Source organism: Osmerus mordax, chromosome 1 (genome assembly GCF_038355195.1).
Source record: "Osmerus mordax isolate fOsmMor3 chromosome 1, fOsmMor3.pri, whole genome shotgun sequence".
Classification (NCBI taxonomy): domain Eukaryota; kingdom Metazoa; phylum Chordata; class Actinopteri; order Osmeriformes; family Osmeridae; genus Osmerus; species Osmerus mordax.
Window position 1 is genome coordinate 4983800 of NC_090050.1, and position 23996 is coordinate 5007795.

Here is a 23996-nt window from a genome sequence, read left to right on the forward strand (position 1 = left end):
GGTATATAGGAGGAGGCTTGACCCTTCAACAATAGAAGCCAATCACAGTATAGAAGAAGGGGAGAAAGAAAGAGAGTCTGGTGGGGGTCACAAACACCCAGAACAAATGGAAATGGCATCCAGGACTGTGATGATAAATGACTGTGTGTGTGTGTGTGTGTGTGTGTGTGTGTGTGTGTGTGTGTGTAAGCGTGCATGCGCGTGTGTGTTGAGAATGCACAAGAATCTATGCTGTGGGTGTGATTGAAAAACAGAAAAAGAGTATTTATGAGTGTGTGTGCGTGTGTCACGGTGACGATGATGGATTCCTTCTCAGAGCATGTGGTTGGTGGGCTCCGCGGCAGACATCGTAGCAACCAAAGTCTCTCCTTACCCACATGTCACTCCCAAGTAGGTTTCCCATACCACCACCACCACACACCCCTCCTCCGCCAAATCTCGTCACCATGTCCCAATATCATATTATTATATATATGTATATATAGGTATTAAGCATTCCATCATATTTCAATTTCACACTTGTTACTTTGTTGTGGGCACCACAAAATTAATCAAATGAATACAAACATTATTGGCTCTGAACCTTTTCTCAATTCCTCTTTGCCGTTCAATCACTGCAGGCCTTTCCTGTTTATCAGTTCGTCCCCCCAAGTTCCCCTCGGCTCCAAACATGCTAGCCAGCGTTCTCCCCATGTCTTCCAGATGGGAGCGCTAATCGCTAATCCTTTAGCATTTGCTCTCTGAGGCATGAATGCTGTCTTTGGTGTGGAGAGCGAAGCTAAGGCTAACCGTGCTAACTGCCACGGTCTGGGGAAGAGATAAAAGTGCAGAGTGCGTGAAACTGGATGGAGGTTGGCCAATTAATTAAAGGCCCACATGTGGCAGTAGTTTGTGTATGTGTGTGTACATCTGTACGTGTGTGCATGTTGTTGCTTGCGTATGTGCTTGTGTTTGTGCCCACTTGCCATTCCACTGTACAATGGTCAATGCCTGATCTATTCGTTTTTATGTTAATGTAACATTTGTTGAACAAGCAGGCATTTCCATAGCACTTAATTCATTCAGCTCCCTGATGAACGGGGGGGAAAAGAGTAATGGTGGTATACAAGGCACTGTCCTGGTGACAACACAATGCCACACCAGTGACAAGCGATAGAACCGGAGTGACACAAAAGAGTTTGTGTTGTACACAATGTGAACAGTGAAATGAAGCATGCCAGCTAAGCCAATACCTGAACGCAGGCAAGGCCAATCCCTGAACACCTCCAAGGCAGGAGGTAGAAAAGAGGTGGTAGATTGCTCTGGAAGGGGACAGGAAGCAACACTCACCTCGGACACGTTAACCCGGCCTTCCTGGAAGGAGCAGTCATTGGCGTTCTGGGTGCACATGTGGCGGTACTTGCACCAGTGACATGGGAATGAGCCGTTCACGCATGAGAGGCACCTGGAGGGGATGGGACGGGGAGAATGAGAGATTTATAATAGGAGTTTCAGGGTGAAGATGAGAAAAAGGAGTTACAGTATCATTATACTTTTTTCATTATTGAATACACATGTACAGACAGACTTGTTTCTTTCACTTTAGTCACTTTTCTTTATAATTTTTTTACCATTCCTTATAGCTCCTGGCTCCCCATAGTCCGAGGGTCCACACACACACTGGTCCCTGACATTATCAATTTACCCATTCTTCTCTTTGTGCTAATCTCCACTCTTCTGTACCTGTGCTGGCTTTGCCTTGTTTTCTCTGTGACTCTCTCAACATCCCTCTCTCCATTCCAAAATCTTTTTATTCCCTCTCACTCTTTCTTTATATTTCTCACTCACTCCCTCTAGTTCCTTAAAAAAAAGGCATGTCTTTGTCTAAAGCCCCTTTCATCTTCTGGATAAGAGCGCCCCTCCATTTAAATTCACCTGCTTTATCCCCGCCTGCAAAGGTGTTGAGTGATGAGGGAAACAGGGAGCGGGAGAGTGGAGACAGAGAGAAAGGGAGAGATCTAAAGCAGGTGGAGGTCCCAGTGAGAGGTGGAGGCGCCAGGTATTATGGGAGAGAACGCGGGAGAGGTGGGGAGAGAAACAGAGTAGGGGAGACGTAGCCGTGGGGGTCTCACTGAAGATGTCTCATGGGGGAGAGGTAATGAGGGGGAGTATGGGATTGTCAGGTGTGTGTGTGTGTGTGATGGGATGGTGTGTGTGTGTGAGAGAGGGAAACAAAGAGATATAGCTAGATATACAGTACAGTCAGATATAGATAGACGTGTCGTGGACATTACATATTGGATATATTAAAACTGATTACACAAATGCTGTGGAAGAGTAAGCGCCTATTAGCAGTCTGTCAGTCTCTTCATACAGTATAGTATTGTACCAACAATATCCTTACTACCGTATCAATGTATACCTGCTTATATCTAATCACATTTTGGCTAAACCATGCCATTAGAACTCAGCTTAGTGGTTTAGCATACATTTTCTAATTAGCATCAACATGATGATTGGGCACAAAACCACGATCATTGCAGAATCAAAGACCAGCTAATTTCCCACAACATCTGTAAAGTCTTAATTGACCACTCTCCAAACCAAATATCTCCCAATGGGCACCACATAGTTTGACTGTGAAAATTGTATTTCTAATTCTTCTTCATGTCACCCCACCCCCTCGACATCCGCATGAAAAAGGAGGTGATTCAAATCCATCAAGCCAGACACAGATATATTTGGATCAATTAGGAGCACTCGTTTGTTAGGTGCGCTCTTTAAGTGATCGTTTTCAGCCAAGACCCCCTTCCTCTTGCCTTTTGCTAAGATCAGAGGCTCTGGTTTAATTCAATCCCTCCACCGCTTTAATTGACCAATTTAGCATTGTGCTGAGAGAAGCTGTCCATTTAGAATGAGCGATGGGCAGCTAAGGAAATAACGGGCCTCTTAATCCTGATGTAAAGACCAAGTGGGAAATTTGTCTGTGTGGAAAACAAAGGAGTGGAGGGGGGGTGATTAAGCTAAGCTAGGGTAGGCTAGGATGCGTTGCATCTACAATTGATTGAGAGTGCTTTTGTAGAAAAATTCTGTTGGGTGGCGAAAAATAGCAATATCTAAACAGTAATAAGGCATAAAACATTGATAATGCTCTTCATGCCAGCGCTAGAAGGGGATAGCTAACTACATAAAATCGTAGATTTGTATTTCAAGTAAAAATATCGACGTTCCCTTTCATTGTTTGGGTTGACGATGACCCGTTTTGGAATAACAAACACTGTCCTTTGTGTAGAGCCAAGATAAGAAGCTTCTAGAATACAAGACAGAAATCCACTCTGCACAGTTGGGTGCCCGATCAAGCACAAGCTAGTCCTTGATCCCCTGGAGGCCCGAAGTAAATGAACACTGGTCAGATGTACGCGTTTACTAGGCGTTAATCCCATTTTTTCATCTCATATTTATGTAAAATCAGTGTCTCATCTTTGATATAATGAGCAAAACATCAGCATGGAAGGACCCCCTACTACCCCCTCCCACAAGGAAGACATAAGCAAATCCATACATAATTGGATGGGGATACCTACTGTCCCATGCACCAAAGGCCATTTTGGGACCCACATTTGGAGACTGTCTACCACTAACTTCTTTGGTCTTTTGAAGGTCTCCTTCTGTGTAGTCCCTGGTGACACTGGGACTGTTTGGGGAAACCCACGGTTCCTTTTCTTCTGCTAGAAGTAGGGCCTCTTTCTATGGACCCCCTGGTAACCTCTCTGAAGAACTCCCCCGCCCTTGTTAATATCTGATACTACACCCACCACTGTTACTACATCCAGCATGCCCCTTAGCTGCTCAAAGATCATCACTACTTGTGTAGCCATATTCCCCACGCTTAGAATGCTAATGCTAATTTAATCCTTTCACATTGAAATGCTAATTGTGCCAATCTAACCATAGCGGCTGTGTTTTTTTTGCCGGTCTGCACACAATAGAGTGTGATTTATCTTCTTTCTTTAGCCTTTGTGGGTGTTTAGAATCTCCTTCAGAGGTGTGTATGATGGGATTATTTGGTTAAATACTGCCTACTCAATTTCAACTGAGTGGCACTTGAAGGTGTAAATATTGGCTAAACTGTACCATTATGCAAACCTATCGTTTGGGAAGCTGTTGTCCACTTGGAAGCATGGCTCAAGGTCTGGAAGTGTGTGTGTGTCCACCCGAACATAAAGGCCAAGAATAACAGACCTTTTTAGGAAACTCGCATAGAAGAGAGCCAAAAGAGGAAAATTGAAAAAACTTGTTCATACTGTGGCACACACCACTATTTTTATGTCAGGAAAGGCACTTCAAAACCTTTCTGCTTTTTTGTCTCCTGTTCATTCTTTCCCTCTGAAGTCCTTGCAAGTGTTCTCCTCCATCGTCATACCGCACTTCTGCTCCATGCATCACCAACAAAATTAATAACACAATCTCTTTGGCGCTGTCTCTGCGGACTGAATTAAATGCGAAGGACCCTCAGTCACACAATAAATGACCCAGTCAGTACCTGGACAAAATTAACCGCAGTGGGCAAAAAAGTGCAGAAAGCACTTCAGACTGGCCCACAGAGATATCAAACCCCACTTCACTGCAAGACTATCCACCTAGTTTTAACAAATTGCAAATGGGGATAGAGGGAAAGAAGGGGGGATATGGAAATATTTAATTAAGAAGTAATCATGGCCGTGGGTGATTTTCTATTTCAATCTCCCCGCCCTTAACTGAAACAGCGGGATTTCTAATTAGATTAATATTGCTATGCAAATGTATGGTATTTAAATAAATAAACAAATAAAATAGTTTAAAAGATGTGAGGCAAGACATAATCAGTAAGTAAATATGAGGGGAGGGCTTTGTGTGTTTTTGGGTGTGCAGGGGTGTGGGGGCGTACATGTGGGTGTATGGTGTATGTAGATACAATATCCATATGGCTTTTCGACACTGAGCTCTCTTTCGAATACTGCATGGGGGAATCGCAATTGCCATATGCAGATAACTGGGAGATTTATTCACGAGAGGACGAATACAAAAGAGTTATAACAATGTCAGTGGTGTCTTGTGATTTGTTTGCAAATCAATGTGTGTGTGTGTGTTTTGGATTACTTGTCCTTCTTGTAAGCTAGAACAGAACTCCCCATTATGTTACAACAAATCTTTGTAAACTATGACCAAGCAGTCTCACAAGTCCGGATGAGTCATTACCGGATATAACATTAGCAGTCTGATCTCATCAGAAACTGCAGCTCATAGATGCCCGTGGCAGCGTGGCTCAGGGAAGGTGCGAGTGCCAGTCTGCTGGGATCCTGCTCTTTCCCCCTCCTTCGTTTCCCTCGACTTGTGCAACTGTGGTAACTTCCAAAGTGTGTCAGATTCTGTGTTTTCTGGTATCCTTCATTACATCCATCACATAAGGGGTTTAGTTCAGCCTTAATGCACCCACCATGCAGACACTTGTCATTGAAGAACAAGTGTCTCCAGTCCCTACCCTCCTCCGATGACAATTCCCCACCTATCACCCCCACACCATAGTGCAACAACTCAAACAAGTTCAAGTGAGAACCGAATCGACAATCTTAACATGTAACCGCACCCCTTGGACACCAACTAAATAAATCAGTATGGGCGAGGTGGGGCAGGGGATTTGTCAGTGGGGGATAGGTTTGGGCTCGGAATAGAGGATTAGGTGTCTGCGGAGATGGGGGGGGCACCAATTTGCAGAGGAGGCTCATCTGAAGGGGCGGGGGGAAACACTGGATGCGGCCTCGCCTATCATGAGGGGCCCCCTCGCCATCTGGTGACCGGAGGCTAATACCCCAGCTGACACCTCGTGGGGGCAGGGGGGGTCCAACTGCCCCAGGAGAGGGCGGGGACTGGAGAGTGGGGTTAAATCATGAAGAATCAACACTGAATGAGTGTTAGGGGGTGGCAAGACGTTTGGTCAAGCCAGGGGTGTGTTAGTGTGACGTCCACTTGTTTTCTCGTTTTCTAGACATTTCTCTTGATTTTTTAAGAAGAGCATTATGGGTCCAGATACACATATTACTCCCATTGTGTGCTGAAACAAATTAATCTTAGAGTACAATGATGACTAGATTTTTTCATATATTGTTTTGCTGTACTGAACAAGTGCTCGAACTTGGATTTGTTTGAGAACGCTGATCACATTCTGTCATTAATTAGTCATAATGGTATTATCACCCTGTACATTGGATTATGATTATAGGAATAGTGTTACCATCTCATATTGCAATCGTTTCGTTCTATATGGGGAATTCAATTTCACAGGGAAGGTAACATTATCTGTGTGTGTAACTTCACTGTCTCTGTTGTTATGTTCAGTAACATAAGACCCACAGAGGAAAAACAAAAAGAAAGACCATCACTCAGGACCAGAAAAAGGGAAAGAGAGACGGAGACCTCAAAACCCTTAGATGAAATAAATTGAAAGTAAATAATACACCTATATGAATTGAAGTTACTGAAAAGAAAAAAAATCTTACGAGGCGTGTACACTGCAGTTATAGAAGACGAAGTCCACACTGGCAAATTTCTTCCCTGTCTCCTTGGACTTTAGGTACAGCTTCACCGCCCTCTTGTCTCCTGTAGACACACACACAAGGCTTAGTGACATGCCACTTATATAGCAAAACACAAACAGAGGTAAAAACAGCACTTCACCCCCATCACAGTCACGGGAACATGATTATTCTAGACCTGATAATCTGACATTGTGAGATAAAACACCTGGCTCGAGATCTCTTTAATATTTCACTTCAGGAGGAATGAATTTGTATGTCTTTTGCAGCTTTTTAGAAAAGTTACCTAACAAACAATACCAATGTCAGTGAAACAACATGATCAATGCATTTTGGGTACTGTAGTCTCCAGTTGACACTTTTGAGGATGAAAGCACTAACAATAATCTAAAATGTACAGATGTACAACATAATGCAAAACCGAGATCTAGATTTACCTGTGAAAATGTTTCAGACTATAAATACACATTTAGAGAATACATTTCCTTTGAAAAAAAAGTTACTGTATAAAGAAGATTGGTATCTTTGTAGCAAGAGCACATTGAAACTGACACCAATGCATAATTCAAAACTGCGGAAATGGAAAACATGTCACTGTTTTCGGAGTATAATTGTGGAATTGTGTGGGTGCTTTGAAGAGTAACTTCCTTGTGACGTTGGAAGTGACAGCACATTCTCAACATAGATATCTATGTAAAGAATCTTGAGATTGCGATATCTGAAACTCTACACCACATCTGTTCTTTCAAATATTCCCCTAAGAAGAGAAATGCCATCCGACCAACGGATTTATACATATGAATGAAATGTGGGATAGGGCGGAAGGGAAAGAGATATGGCGAGAGAGGGTGAATATCGATCATTAAAATGGGCTTGAACAAGAGTTCTGTTCAAGTTCAGAACTGGTCCTGTCCAATGATTTCAGTCCGCCAAGGCAGATTACTTCACTTTCTAACCAACCGCAGAACCGCGAAAACGGGCGTTAGGGGAGGGGCCCGCCACTGACCTTTATTGCGCGTGATGGGGATGACATCGCGGGCGGAAGGCGAGAGGCAGTAGACATGGCCCCCCTGGATGCGGCCCTCCGTCTCCACGTAATCCTCAAAGGAGCAGTTGACGCCAGCCGCTAGGTCGGGCACGTTGCGTGCTTGCAGCACCAGCTGGGGGACATTGGTGACACGCAGGGGTCAGTGTATGGGGGGGAGAGGGTCGTGTTGTACAAGTGATTATAAAGGGCTGGACATGTGAGGCGGGGGGTTCAAGTATGGCAAAGGGGTGGGTGGGAGTTTGTAATGGAGGTGGTGACTTAGCAAGGTTAATGTGTGTCGGGTGATATGTCCTCGGGTGCACATCCATGCATACGCACACACGCCTGCACAGCCACGCACATAGAGGTATAGAGCGTGCGCATCAAATGTGTGTTGCTTCGAACTATCAAAGTACCCACACACACACACACAAACGCTGATGTACCTGGACAAAACCATACACACAACCATACATGCACTCACCTGGACTTCGGACATGGTGACGGAGATGTTCTGGGGCTGTACACTGAGTTCCACACACTGGCGCTGGTCTAAAGCAAACCGCTGGGGCTCGCTAGCTCTCTCACAGCTGTCCTTCCGGGAACAACTGGGGGTGAGGACAGAAGAAGACAGGAGGAGAAAAAGAGGACAGGAAATGGGCATTAGCATACTTGCAGGCCCCAAAGAGTGAAATCACAAACAGACAGACTAAAGACACTCAATCTACACTAAAATCCTCCAAGCACACAGTCAGCACTCTGCCTACTAACACCAGCCACCTGAGAGAAGTTGGCCTGCTATGGCACTCTGGTGTATGGGCGGCCATCATTCCGCCTCTTTAACAAACAAACAGGTCTCGGTGGTAATGGCAAACGTGCTGAGCGGTGCAACTCATTTGGACCTTGACAATAAAAAGGCGGGAGCGAAAGGAAAAATGCAAACTGCCTGTTCTCGGCCCCTTGTTTACCGAGCCCTCGCACTCAGCAGGAAAAACCTGCCTTCGACTGCTCCCCAGTGAGTCAGACACACACACACACACACACTGTAGTGCACACACATACACAGCACACGCGCACAAGACCATGCATGTGTGATCAGACCTTTAGAAACTGAAATAGGCAGGATCTTCTCTCCAGCCTGACGTAGGCGTAGTGCTGTGTGAGTGTGATTTATGTCACTCCTAACAGTTGACTGAACAACCAAATAAAGCCAACAAGCTAATTGCGTTAATGAAATACCTAGCATTGTCTATACTGAATGGACAGTCTATAAATAGTGACACTCATCCAATAAGGAAGGAGCGAGCTGCATTTGAGAGAGGCAAGGTAAAACACCACTGGCATGTCTCCAGTCTTGATTGCGTTTTCACCAATGCTGCTCCAGGTTTTAGCCTTCACTTAAATTAGAATACCCTTGTGAGTGTCTACTCTTTATTTTTTATTTTATTATAACCCTGAGAAAGGGCTCGCTGCCAAACACTGGAGGCATTCAGTCTGTGTGGTGTTCTCCTAATAGGTCTCCAAGGAGTATACAATGGTCACCTCTGCCACAGATAATTACAGAAAATGGACACGCACAACGCATCCACGCACACAGTCTCTTCTCATGTAAACAATACACACAATGCCACATGAACTACACTATTGCCATTGTGTACGAAACGCACAATACAGATAAACTTTCCTTGCCTTTATGTATAGATATGGAAGTGAAATGTTGAGAGGTGATGGAGGTTTTGGGTTCGAGTACTGCGTACTTACATGTTGTGGAGGACACACCAGCCGCAGTGGGGATCCCGGGAACCCAGGCACTCCCCACAGGTGTTGTACTGCTCACAACTCTCCACTGGTACCATGGTCACCTGGCGGGTGGTGTGGAGGGTGGGGGTTAGGGAGAGGGAGAGGGGGGGGTTGGGTGGTAGGAGAGAAAAGAAAGAACGTTTTAGTATGCCGGAGCAGCAGGAAGATGTGATGCAATAAGACAGAGCTGACACGCTTATCAAATGGTTGTGTTTCACATTGTATCCAGGGGGTGACATGTGCACGTCCTTATTTGTCCCTTACGGAACCTTACGCACCCGTGTGTGATCTGGAGTGTTTTTCAAGTGTGTGTGCATGTCCTGTTGTGTCATTTGAGGTGTGTGTGCTGCTCCTGTGCGCTCCAGCGAGTTATTCTTGTCATGCCCTGTGTGACAGCCACCAACAGTGCAGTAAAGAATTGGGCAAAACATGCTATGCCAGACGACAGGTGGCTATGGCAACTGTACTTTGATTGACAGATGACCTCTGAGCCCTATAGTTCAGGAACAGACTTATGGTCTAGCAGTGTTAGTGTGCATGTTTCTGTGTGGGTCTTCAATAGCAAGTGCAAGCACGTGTGTTGGTATGTTTGTGGGTGTGTATTGGCAAGTGAGCTTGTAATCAAACCTGCATGTTTGCATCAGCCTAGCATCAGCTAGGCTGATGACTGTGTGTGTGTGTGTGTGTGTGTGTATATGTGACACCACACAGATCAGAGACCCAAAGCCCAGTGATGAGCTGCAGATGTTGCTTAAAGTACAGGATCAAGTGTGTAAGTTAACCCCCTCCCCAAGAGTTATGTGTGCTGACAGATGGTTAGCCTAATGGTTCATGCGAGCCTGAGTGTGTGTGTGTGTGTGTGTGTGTGTGTGTAATAATAATGTATAAGAAAAAGATGGAGCACATGTGAACATGTGGTCCTGCGAATGGGTTTGAGCTCGAGAAAGTAAAGCCTTAACTCCTCTATGGTTGTATGTGTGCATATTTGTGTGTATGAATGCATGCACGCAGATGGTTGCATTTTACATCGTCTGTGTGTATGATTGGTAAATGTGAGCCAAAAGTTCAGACCACCATGCACCTTTGCACAAGCTTTGGAGTGTCCGTGTATGTGTGTGTGTATGCTGCCTGTAAATCATGTGGCAGGGGGAGAGATCTGTTGGATGGGTAAGCAAGAACATTAAACAGCTTTCCCCTAAGGACCGTAATTACAGCTGAAGTTTGACACAGAATCTCACAAGTACACACACACACAATGTGGTAATACCAGCACACCTGGTACGAGACAAACAAGCTGGAGGTGGGCCAAGTGGTGGGCTCACTTCCAAGAGAGAGGGATAAGGGGAGGAGTGAAGCGAGCGGGGAGGGGGCAAGGAGCAGAGGGAGTAGGAGGAGGAGAGGGAGAACATATGGTTGTCTGTAGAGGGCCGAGGGGTTGTGAAGGGGAATGTGCATTTTGAGGGAATAGCATGTGCGTTCCTCTTCATGTGGGTATGAAGTGTGTGCAAGCTCTTTGTGTGTGTGGGTGTACAATTAGGAGCCCAACAAGTATGTTTTTGTGTGTAAAGAAACAGCAGGACCAGACTGGGGCAGGGAGTGTTGGGTTCCCTTAAATTAAAGTTGCATTACATTTTTTTGCGCTGTGGGTAAGAACATCTTAACCCACACAGCTGCGAGCAAATAAAGTTGTCTGCACACTGTAAGAAAGTGTTGAAATGGTGTGTGTTTGAGGTATGTTTGAGTTTGTATGTGGGGTGTGTGTGTGGGTGTGTGTGGGGGGGGGGGGGTCGTCAATGTCAAGCTCAGAAATTAGACTTATGAGAGCATGTGTGTGCCCATATATACATCTGTCTGTGTGCACCAGTGTCTGCCTTTCAACAGAAAAAGGCATTCCAGTAAGCTCATCACATTACTTGTCTGGGTGACCTTATAAACTCCACCATCTTGTCTTCGCTCTGCTCCTATTCACAATTGAAACCAGAGCTGTAACTGTATCCCTCTCCCCCTGCCTTGTCCAAGATGACAAGATCCCCCCACCCAGCCCTGCCCATCCATTTTGCCTAAGACATTTCCGCCCTTCTCTTTCAATCAGTTTTTACAGTATTGCCATCACCTCCTTCTAAATGCCGAGCTAAGGGGCTTAGAGGCGGTCGCCTCTATGGCCAAAGGACTTGTAAAGCTTTCAATACAAGGTTTCATAGGCAATGAAATCAAAGGAGATAAAAGGGCCGCTTGTTGCATTTAGGGGCCTGTGGTAGACCTTTCCAGAAGGTAAAGAAGGTGAACCATCCAGCTGAAGTGAACACAGGAGGGGGGGGGGGGGGGTTCCTATAAAAGTGAGAAGCTTTCTTTTAGGGCCATGGGAGCTTAGGGGTATCTGATCTAGGCCTGGTGGTCTGTAGCTCATTTCAGTCTGTTCCCTCTTTATTAGATACTGTCGCAACAAAGTACCATGGAAGCTTTTAAGAGGAAATGATTGTGACACACTGTACGTTGTCTTATCTTAACATCCAGTGTGGCCAATCAATGATGTTAAATAATCCATTTGGAGAAGGAGGAAAAAAAAAAAAAAAAAAAAAAAGTGTCCCCACGTTTTCCACGTATTTTTGAATTAGTACTGTGTTGTAGAAAAAACATCACACTGTTGTAATTATGAAGATGGAAAATGATTATGGATTATATGATTAAAAATGAACCTAATCACCTTTTTTACCTTTATATGCTAACTGATGATACTGAAAACCAGATGCAAAGCTGTTGACTGATTAGTATTGCCACTAATATGTAGAAGATATTAAGCCCAAAGTGCAAATCTGGATATTTAGGGTCTGAGGGTGAGAGAAGACTGTGTGTATATGGTTCTTCCATAGAAAACTACAAGGCCCAGATATCATGGACTACAAGGCCCAGATATCATGGGACAGATTTACGACCCTACGCCCAGGAATCTAGTGCAGCTGGTCTTCAAGGCCAGAGCAAGGCTAAAAAATAAGAGTTTTCTATGTAACTGTAATCTGAAGCCCCTAGGGTAAGAGACCAATAGTGTGAGAAATACATAATGCATCTTTGACAAACAATATTGTACCAATAGCAAAATTACAGAACTGATAAGGTTTTGATATATAAAAGAAATGTCCGGAAAATTCCAGTCTGATCCCGGGATCTTGCTCACGTTTGTTGGAGTCTCTGTCACTCTGACTTCCAATAAAACACTTTGCTGAGTTTCAGTGCTATTTCAAACTTTGAGAATTGATCAAATACGTAGAATATTTTAACCACTTCAACTGGACCAAAGTTCAGCTCTTTCACTTGGAAGACGAGACCAGGCAAGGGGAGGGAAGAAGGTTGATACTAGCTCGACCGGGCTCTGATGTAAAAACGCATCTGTCATGTAACCAGATGTTCACGGCAGGGTTTTTTTTATTTTTTATTACCCATCATCAACACTCCATCTCCCCTGCTTAGCTACCACTCCACCTAGCATTAGCCAACGCTCCCCTATTTCAATAAACGTCTATCATCTTCCATCAGGCACGTTTTAATCATCCCTCGCATCGAGCCGCAAGCAGCTACAGAATCGATACTACCCGGGCATTGAAGAACCTTCCGTGTGTGTGCGTGTCTTTTCATGTGTGTCTGCGTGTGTGAGGAGAGCAGGAAGCTAGATTCTGTGTTTGAGGAGATGGATGTAATAGATAAGAGTGCCATGACAGCAAGTGTTGTGCTTGAGGCTAGTGCTTTTCAGGCGGTGTATGACCAAATGTCACTTGTTGACTGATTAGACTGAAGGAAGGCAAACAGGACAAAGAAAAAGAGAGAGCGAGAGAAAGAACGGTATGTGTCCCATCCCTGTCAGTCATCTGCTGGATGCAATACAATTTCATAATGAAAATGAGAGAAATATTGAATTTGGCCTGTGGGGACTTGATGCTGGTGAGACAGGATGATCTTCGGAAACTCCTAAAAGTTCATCAAATACCTATTGTTATGGTCTATCCTGATGGTGTTTGTTTGCCTGTGTGCTTATTTCTTCACTTCTCTGCCCTTCTCTTCCCACTCTCTCCTCACCTCTATCTTTATCTCTCTCTCCTTCAACTCTTTTCTTTCTCCATCCATACATTAGCAGTTTCTCCCATCCTAGTTTCCTAAATTCAACATCCAAATTCCAATTCTCTTCTCCCCTTCTCTGTCCTGGCCTCCTTCATCTGCTCTTTCACTTCCTCCAATAATTTTAAATTCTGAGTTGATTTTCCTATTCACCTCTCCTACAAGCAATAACAGCACAGGTCTAAGGTCAAACCCAGGTGGGGCCTGGGCAACTCTCAAGACCACAACTTTGACACATACATACACTAGAGCTAATCATATTACACCAGCTCAGTAGGAGTTCTTCCTCTGTTTTCGTCTCTACTGCACAGTGTCAACACAGCAGGGGCTTTTATATAACAGAACTCATCTCGCCTTGGCACTTATGTGTCAGTGCATTTATTCGAGTGTCCTATGTTCCACCTGGTAGGGAATGAACACAAGTGGGTGGAAGTCTGTTTTGTCCATCTAAAGATGTAGCTTTGGCCCTTCAACCTCACATCTTACTTTGTATACACGTATTCAACTCAATATTGATAGCTGACTTGACAGGAATGGGGAGCAACGAGAAGACAAAGTGACAAAATGACCTAGAGACAGACAGGGCTGGAAAAACAACGAGAGAGCAGTGAGCGGACTGAAAGCGAACGGAAGGGAAAAAAACTAAACAGGGAGAAAGAGAAATCAGGGATCACGCTCGTTCCTTTTCATCAGCCGTCTCATCAACGGAGGTTGACTTCTCCGCTTTATCTTGACATGGCCTAATCCACGTCTTTATCCTCCCCCATCCCAGAGACAGAGAGACAGAGTGAGAGAGAGACAGAAAGAGAGAGAGAGGGGGAGTTAAGAAAAAAGGAGGGAAGGTGAGAGAGTAGGGAAAGAGAGACACGGTAGATAGAGAGATAGAGAGGGAGTGAGAAAAAGATGGAGAGAATGAGAGAGAAAAAAGAGAAAGGGCTATAAGGACAAGACAGGCCATCGGGCCTTTTTAATTAACTGCAGGGGGAGAAACAGCGGCCATGGTAAATTACTCTGTCACTTTAGTAAATGGAGTTTTTGAAGACTAGAGCACAACGCGCCTTTTGCCCGCCCTGGCATTTCCATTATCAGCGGGAATGAGAGAGAGAAAGAAAACCAGAAAGGAGAGAAAGAGAAAGAAGAGAAGGAAATAAAGAAAATGACAAATTGGGTCTTTCTTTTCCTTTTATTTTGTCCCCCACATCCCCTTTCCTTTTGAAAAGTCATCCTTTGTAGACAGTGCCTTGTAGGTACGCACAGGTGTAGAAGCTTGGTTGGTATTGTGGAATGCTAAAGTTAAACTGAACTAGAGAGGATACAATTTCTGGGGAAATTGTAGGGTGTGCTTGCTTGCGTCGGTTGCACAGGGGTCTGTATATTTTATATAAAAATGCATCGGGCCTACTTATTATTTATGAAGATTACATAGATTTAAAAGCATCTTTTTTTTGCTGCTCATTTACAACTCAAAATACGAGTGAAGTGTAGAATGAAATATGATGTCTTCTCATTTCCCCTGCAAGAGGCAGCTGACAGGCTGAATCAAAACGAATACATTTGGCAGACCGGTGTACAAATGGACCTAATCTCTATGACTTAAACGTCCTTTTAAGTTGTCCCTTCTCGTGATATTTTCAGGCATTTAGCCTACTCATATTGCATTCATTCATTAATAAAGAACCCCCTTTGAAGATTATTCTACGACTTTACCGGCAGAAGATAGAATCGCGATTCAAACAGTACCATCTGCTAACTGAAAATATGCCCCCAAAAACGTAAATAAGCTTGACATTTATTTAGTGGAAAATAGCTCATTCATAAAAAGCTCACTGGTAGCGATCATTGTCAGTAACAACTCAAAATGCGATATAGCCCTGTGTGGAGAAGCTGCCCCGGTAAATTCTACTAGTACAGTACAGTACTAGACTACTGCTGTGTTCGTCTTGATAGCGATTGCGTTGGTTGAATTCGATTAAACGTTCCGTTGTACGGTTTAGGCTGAAATTAATTATTTTCATGAACAGATTGACAAAGTTTAGGCTGTGGCAATGAAGTTCAGGTTAGTAGTCAGATAGTTTCCCTACTGAAAGACTTTTGAGTAAGGGGAGTGCCGAACATGTTCTGTTGCCGTTTGACTTAAACAGCTGAGGAGTTGTTGTTAGCTACTCACACTAGTGTCTCGGGTACAGTAGGCTACAGCGTTGCAGTGAGCTACACTGGTTTGAAACCACAGGTAATGGTAATTTCACCAACAAATCGTTTACTAATGTCAGAATAAATCCTACAACGAAAATGTATATGTGAGGAATGTTTATTTTAACGATTGAAAACAGATACATCATAGACCACTGTAGTATGTGTTGCCCGGGCAACACAGGCTAATGTCATGATGCTAATATGTCAGTGAAATAGTAGACTACTGTTTCCGAAAGTAGATGTACTTCCTTAATAATATCAGCTTATATTGTACATTACACATCACAATTGTGTGTCATATCACAAAGTAAAATGAGTAAATATTTATCACCCTGGCCTCTTTGCTTGTGGCGTTTCTGCAGCTGCCTTGCAGTAAAGCTATAGTTAGCCTAGCTATCCCCCAAGTTAACAGATGCGAAACGAATGTTCTGCCAAAGGTAGTCACGCGTGTTTTCGTGACATTATTGCAGACCGGTGTAAAAATTGACCTAATCTCTATGATTTAAACGTCATTTTAAGTTTTTCTCTTCTCATGATATTTTCAGGCATTTAGCCTACTCATATTGCATTCATTCATGAATAAACAACCCCTTTGAAGATTATTGTACGACGTTACCCGGCAGTAGAAGATGGAATCGCAATTCAAACGGTACCATCTGCTAACTGAAAATATGCCCCCCAAAACGTAAATAAGCTTGACATTTATTTAGTGGAAAATTGCTCATTCATAAAAAGCTCACTGGTAGCGATCATTGTCAGTAACAACGCAAAATGCGATATAGCCCTGTGTTGAGAAGCTGCCCCGGTAAATTGTACTACTACGGTACAGTACTAGGCTACTGCTGTGTTCGTCTTGGTAGCGATTGCGTTGGTTGAATTGGATTTAACGTTCCGTTGTACGGTTTAGGCTGAAATTAATTATTTTCATGAACAGATTGACAACGTTTAGGCTGTGGCAATGAAGTTCAGGTTAGTAGTTAGATAGACTTTTGATTTAAGTAAGGGGAGTGCCGAACATTTTCTGTCGCCGTTTGACTTCCTAAACAGCTGTGTACTGTAGCTAGATGTTTTTGTAGTGTGTCTCGCGTAAGCTACAGCGTTGCAGTGAGCTACACTGGTTTGAAACCACAGGTAATGGTAATTTCACCAACAAATTGTTTTCTAATGTCAGAATAAATCCTACAACGAAAATGTATATGTGAGGAATGTTTATTTTAACGATTGAAAACAGATAACGCTACATCATAGATCACTGTAGTATGTGTTGCCCGGGAAACACAGGCTAATGTCATGATGCTAATACTTCAGTGAAATAGTAGACTACTGTTTCCGAAAGTAGATGTACTTCCTTAATAATATCAGCTTATATTGTACATTACACATCACAATTGTGTGTCATATCACAAAGTAAAATGAGTAAATAGTTATCACCCTGGCCTCTTTTCTTGTGGCGTTTCTGCAGCTGCCTTGCAGTAAAGCTATAGTTAGCCTAGCTATCCCCCAAGTTAACAGATGCTAAACGAATGTTCTGGCAAAGGTAGTCACGCGTGTTTTCGTGACGTTAGTGACGCAGTGACGTTAGTAACGTCAGTGACTGTGGCTAGCAAATTAGCCACCGTTAGCTTCACTTTTCGCCACAAAAACCTAATTTAAGCTTAAACCATGCAACGGAACGTAAATTCCAATAGAAGCAACTCAATCGCTACCAAGACGAAACTTTTGACACCTACGTTGTCTATGTAGGCCAAGTATTTACTGAGTTTTAGGGGGGCAAAAAGAAATAAAAATAATAATAATAATAATAATATATATGTGAGAGAACAAAGGTTGTGCTCTCGCCGAAGGCTTGAGCACACCCAATTATATCATTTTCAAAGAAAAATGTACATTTCGAGAGGCGATTTTCAAGCTGTGTACAATATGTCGAGACAAGTGAAGCTATAAGCATGATGTGTCGTTCAAGCTACATCCTTACATTTACATTTATTCATTTAGCAGACGCTCTTATCCAGAGCGACTTACAGTAAGTACAGGGACATTCCCCCCGAAGCAACTAGGATGAAGTGCCTTGCCCAAGGACACAACGTCAATCGACACGGCTGGGAATCAAACTGGCAACCTTCAGATTACTAGCCCGACTCCCTCACCGCACAGCCACCTGACTCCCTTGATAACTTAGTCATTTGAATTACAATGTGCAAACAGCGATGCCATCTCTACTGGTTAGCCTAGGTGTGGTATTTATTTTACTATTAGATCTCATTTTGCATATGGACGGAATATATGATTATCATTTCTTTCACTGTAAGAAGGACCAATAAAGAGGATTTCCACAAAAATATTAATTATATGTTAAAGGATACTTGGTCTGCAGAATGTTCAGTATTAGATTGTTGACTGTCCTTGACTGAAAAAAGTGAGTTACTCTCTCCGAAACACAATTTTTACAATAATGAGAAAAAGGATCACGGCTAGGCCCAGTCCTATGAAGGAAATGTTCTTGTTATTAATTCAGCTCAAACCCCCCCCCATCTTCTTCCATTTTTGTGTCATCTATGAACGAACCAGATCAAAGATTAGGCTGCTAGACCACAAACTATGTACAGCTTACCCAACAATTATAGACTGAGTTTATAGCTATTGTGAACTGTTAACAGCCTGAATGATTTGTTCATACTTACAGTTTATGTTTATCAGCACAGCAGCAAATGGCTTTACTTTTTGGATTTTATAAAGCATTCAGTCATATTCTGTGATTGTTGTTTAATGTTTCTGTACAATGCAACAAATTGGACCTAACCCATCTCTAGCATACACTTACCTACAATAAAATGTCTCGGTCATAAGATCGTCACTCCTTTCTTCAGCATTCTTCGATCTGCAGGTGTTGACCAGGCAAGGCCATAATACTTTCATAGCAAGTAATAGTGTGATCTGTCTGAAGACCAACCTATTTTTTCAATTAAAATAAACTAAATGACTAGAATGGATCTTGGACAAAATGGCAGCAAGTGAAAGTGATTAGTTTCGGACAGGTATTTCAAAGCGAGAGACATTAAGTTCACATGAAAATGGGTTTGGGTGTCTCATTGTATTGTCATTGCAGGGGGGGAAGGGGGAACCGGTTGTATTTGTTTACGACTGGGGTTTTAAGATAAAGACATAAAAAACTATCTTGTGACCGAAATAGTTCATGGTTGGCTCCGACTGGCCTCAGTGCCAATCAAGCTGAAACATTACTGTGCTCGTCATCCAATCAGAACTGAGCACAACTATAGATATGGCCTACACTTCAATTAGAATAGACCTGACTGACAACAGATCTATTCCGTGGGAGGGGAAAAATGGAAAAGAAACATGGCATCCCTTTCAATCACAGAATTATTTAAGAGAGTCTCAAAAACACTAAACTAAAAAGATGGGGGGGGGGGGTCTGTGAGCCATCCTCCATTAGGGTAGATAGCATCAGGCACAAGCCTCTTTCTGAACACTCATCTTTGCTGTTATCTGTGAAAGCATTACGGTAGAAATAGAGAGAGAAGGGTAAAGGAATACAGAAAGAAAAGAAAGAAAGAGGAGATGGAGAGCGAGAAAGGAAACCTATTTTGAAGAAAAAAAAGAAAAGGGCGAGTGAAAACACAGATAGAGAGTGGGACAGAGAGAGATAGTGGATATATCCAGCGCAAGATTCCCAAGATTAAGACACATCTAAACCGCTCCTTGCCGCCAAATGATCCCATCTTACCATATCGCCTGCCGCAGCTGCCACTTTCAAAAGGGATTGTGATCTTTCACTCTCACTTTCATTCCTCCATCTTAGGAGTGGGGGAACCGGGGCAGGAGCAAAAAAAATTGACAGGGCGAGGAAAAAACCCTCACATCATTGCTGAACGGATGACCTGAGGATTAGACCCCATTAACTTGCGGAGGGGTAGAGAGTAGAGGGGGATGGTTGAAATGCAACAGGAAGCAGCAAGCCCTCATTCATTGTAAAGCCGGTTTATTTTTTTCATTTCTTTCCCATGTTTTTTTCCCAAGCATGCTGGTCTTTAGCCTTCAATTTCCCTTTGACTTACCTGCAGCTACTCTAAAGTTTGGCCTGTAGTCTGACAAGCTGACACAATGACACAATCGGGATTCAAATTCATTTTGCAACATCAAAGCCACAACTTAACAAAGCTGTTATAATGCCAAGAAAGTCTTCTTAAAATTGTTTTAAATTTGAGAAAATAGAATACACATCTTCTGTTTCAAACATTCAGTCCTAGCTAAACAAGACAAAACACCACCTGACATACACGACAACCCTGCCTCCCACACACCTATATCCGTATCTATTTTGACACATTCCAGGACAGTACAACAAACCCAGCATAGAGAGGGATGGTCGCCCAGCTGTCTAAGAGTGAGATGTGGGACCACGATGTGGAATGTAAATGCCTTGGGCAACGGTCTGTTTTGTTTATGTAGAATAGTGAGAGGTTATGGTGAAGTTACACAGGTAGACCGGACATACAGTCATGGCCTGGAGCAGGAACGATGCGGTGAGAAAGCTTGCATTGACATAGAAACAAAAGGTGTCTGTGTGTTTTTGCATGTGTAAATATTTCTGACCATGCCCGTGCATGCCTGTGTGTGTGTGTGTCTGTGTGTGTGTGTGTGCGCGCATGTATGGGTGTGCATGTGTTTCCGCGTAGTGAGAAGGCTTCATTGTTGACCACGAGTTGATTAAGAGGTCAGGAGAGCCAGGGGTGCTAGAGGCTTATCAGCCACACAGAGAACTGTGTTTGTTCAACACTTATCCTTATCACACAACACTACAGAGAGGAGAGTGTTTGATAGGGAGAAATAAGAGAGATACAAAGAGAGAGACTGGATGGACAGGGGAATTGGAGAAGACGGAATGAAAGTAGATTGGGCAGTGGAAGGGGAGAAAATGGGAAACAATGCAAGTGACTGAGGAATTGAGTCAGAGATTACGTTGGAGATCAATGTAGACAAAGAGAAATAGGCAGAAAGGTGGAAGGAGAGAGATGGAGACAGAAAGAGGGGAAGTCTGCACCGACATAAAGCAAAAGGGAAAAAAAAGGAAGAAAAGAACATGTGGATTGAAGTCCAGCACATGGGCAGAGGTTAAGTCACATACAGCAGATTGGCTTTGTTCTTTAACCTGAACTGATGCTTAGAGTAAAGAGTGTTCACGTCCTCCTAACTACACACACACACGTGTGTATGGGTACAACCATGTGTGTGCATGTGTCGTATTTGTTGTTGAGGAGGCTGTTCTACTCTACGTCTGGGAACAAGAACGCACTATGCTGGATGTAGGACGTGGGGGGATTTGAACCATAAACCATTGGGTTGGTGCAAAGGTGAGAGTGACTGGCAAGGTGTGTCCACTCGTCCCCTGTGTGTGTGTGTTGACAATGGGAGACAGACATTTGCTTTGTGCAAAGTACACTTTGGTGCAATCTGGAGTCAGAAATGTCTTTGTCTCTAAAAGTGGCCAAAGACAATCGTCAGTCCACATATTTACATGAGTGTGCATTTGCACACACGAGTATACACACAAAGACTGAAAGAGACATGAAATATCAAGACGCATACAAACACAAGCAACACACACACGCACATCCATGCACTTGCACATTCAGAAAGACATGACAACACACTCACACACACACACAGTGGGGAACATTTGATAACTAATTTATCCCAATTGTATCCTGGCCATACAAATGACACTCATATTCACATTTCTCTTTCCGGTAAGATGCTGGGGTTCAATATTGGGGGATGAAAGACAAAAAACCTGGAGCCCTGTATTCACAAGGGAGGAAATGAATATTTATGCTTTGCAATTAGCTTGCGCTGAGGAGTGTGCCATGATGATATGCATGAATGGCGTCAAAAGGGACCAGCCTCGACTGTGTGAAGAAGAGTGCGCCGAAGCGCGGGGACGCTAGAACACAAAGACCTACCAGAGATAAGCTACCACAGCCCACTGACTTGACTGAACAAAGATTAGAAAATGAAACACCACACTACACGGTCCAGTGTAGTTACAGTGAAAGAAAATCAGTCCAAAACGAGATTGTTTGAGTTCACTGTTATGACTGAGCAAAAGACAAAATGAGGCAATGTTTTAAAGCACACAAGCTTAAAAGCAAGCAATATGTCTGAGCAGTCCCATTTTAGCAAATGGATGACAAATGGAGCTAAATAGTAGCCCTTTCTTTCCAATTGACATATAACTCTGGGGCAGCTGCTGATATTTAGCCACGCTTGCGCCCGTCTAACGTCTCAGGGTGTTTGACTAGCGCTGTGTCCTTATCGCTCATGCATAACCCAGCTCCTATTCCCCAAATGTCAGGGAGTCAAAAACCTTTTATCTATGCCAATTCCTATTGCCACAGCGCTGCCCTGGTGTTGAGGAGTGGAATATAGGTCATTACCACACACACACACACACACACACACACAGTAGGCATGCACGCACCATGAAGACAGACTAGTGAGCCACACGGGAACTCAATCTGAAAACTATTATGCATATGCACTTCTCCCTTCCTCCCTCCTTCACACGCTGGATCCCTCCCTCCATCTTTCTTGCACATACATACACATGTCAAATTCCTTCCTTCGATAAAAATGACAATGATGAATAACAAGGACCCAAACTACCCATAAATCACAGCACTTTAGCGACGCTCGCCTCAGAGCGGGATTTTCCTACTACTACCTACAGGCTGTCACCCATAGCCCTGACTGTATGTGTGTGTGTGTGTGTGTGTGAGTGGGGGGGGGGGGGGGGGAGAAAGAGGTGAAGGTGGGGGAGGACTCGTCACAGGTTACGCATCAGTGGATATGTCCAGTGACACCTTAATGTGCTTGGCTTGTCTCGGGACCCCCGCAGGGCATCCTGTACAGTGGTTGGGGTCTCCCTCTCTGCATCTTCACACACATACACACACACACACACAGTAAAACCGTATGTGTGAGTCTCAAAGAAAAATAAGTGTGTGTGTGTGTGGGGGGGTGGTCCTCAATTTCCCCATACCAGATAAAATTCCAGAATTTTCCACAGCTATCTTCAGGAAGGAGCAGTGGAAGTGTAAGAGGATAGAGCACGCGTGTGTGGGTTGAGGTGGGGGATCATTAAAAACGGGAATGGGATCATCAAAAGCCCGTTCACGAGGGAGGCCCTCAATTTCAGCTTAGACGAAAGCAGGCGAGACAGCCCAGACATGGATTTAAAAATAGGGGTGGCTGGAGGTAACACGGAGGGGATGGGGGAGGGCGTTACCCCTCTATCATTAATACCAGGGTGGGATTTTAAGCCCCCCCATTCCCCATATGCTTAACCTGGCCTGTTCTCTATTAATGGGGATCACAGACAGACATGGAGATGTGTGTGTGTGGGTATGGTGCCATCATGGAACTTAAAGCAGAGGAGCAGAGCAAGTGTCCTCGTTGTGTCCTTATGATGCATAAATTATACAGAGTCTGTACGACCCCCAGCAAACACAGTGCGCATGTGCATACCAGTGATTATCTATACAGGGCATCTGATACGTGTGTGTGTGTGCGTTGGCATCTGGGTCCTCAAAACAGGAGTGTCACACTACTTACCTCGGTTTGGCAGGCTGTGAAACCAGGCTAGGTCACAAAGTCACCTAGCTTCATACAACCAGGGAGGCTGTGTGTGAGTCTTGCTGAGTGGGACAGTCAGCACTAGCTACCAACGTTAGTGTGGGCTGTACAACTGCAGCTGTATCAAAACAACTGAGAGGAAGGGAAGGGTTCTCAGTGCACCTCAGTCGTACATGTAACCATGACAACTTGAATCTGCGAGCTGGGCAAAAGTGTTGTTGTCACAGCCACAGCACAAGGAACAGACTCGAAGCCAATTACAAAACCAAACAACATCGAGCAATACTCACATCTGGCTTCTTCTTCAAAAAACAAAAAGGGTCCGGTTGCAAACCATTGAACGACACCATGACATTCAAACTCTTTCTGTTCTTCCCCCTCTTTCTTTACATCCCTCCATCATTCTCTAATGAGGAGGAAGAAAACGGGGAACGGCCTTGGTGGGGGACAGCGCCACAATCACACCCACACACCACATCTCCTCCTCCTTGCAGGGTTCTAAAGGTGGATACGGCAGAGCCAGCGGCGGAGCTGCTAATGACCCGGTCCCCGCAAGGAATACACACAACCTTTCGACTCGTCTTGTTTTTTTCCGTGTAATATAGGGATAGTGATCATGGGGTGGGGGGGGAAGGAGGGGGGGGGGGGTAGACAGATGGACAGAT

The 23996-nt window shown here is 44.0% G+C and overlaps 1 protein-coding gene across 2 annotated transcripts in view; it reads right to left on the minus strand.

Moving 5' to 3' along the window:
* The window catches only part of LOC136944719 (plexin-A1-like), a 162544-nt gene that overhangs the window by 57562 nt on the left and 80986 nt on the right, over positions 1-23996 (minus strand). For both annotated transcript variants that reach the window (XM_067238635.1, XM_067238705.1), the window contains 5 exons: positions 9340-9440; positions 8063-8186; positions 7558-7711; positions 6516-6615; positions 1330-1444 (listed from right to left, as the gene is read on the minus strand). In XM_067238635.1, the coding sequence (XP_067094736.1) occupies positions 1330-1444; positions 6516-6615; positions 7558-7711; positions 8063-8186; positions 9340-9440 (594 nt within the window). The remainder of the gene's footprint in view (positions 1-1329; positions 1445-6515; positions 6616-7557; positions 7712-8062; positions 8187-9339; positions 9441-23996) is intronic.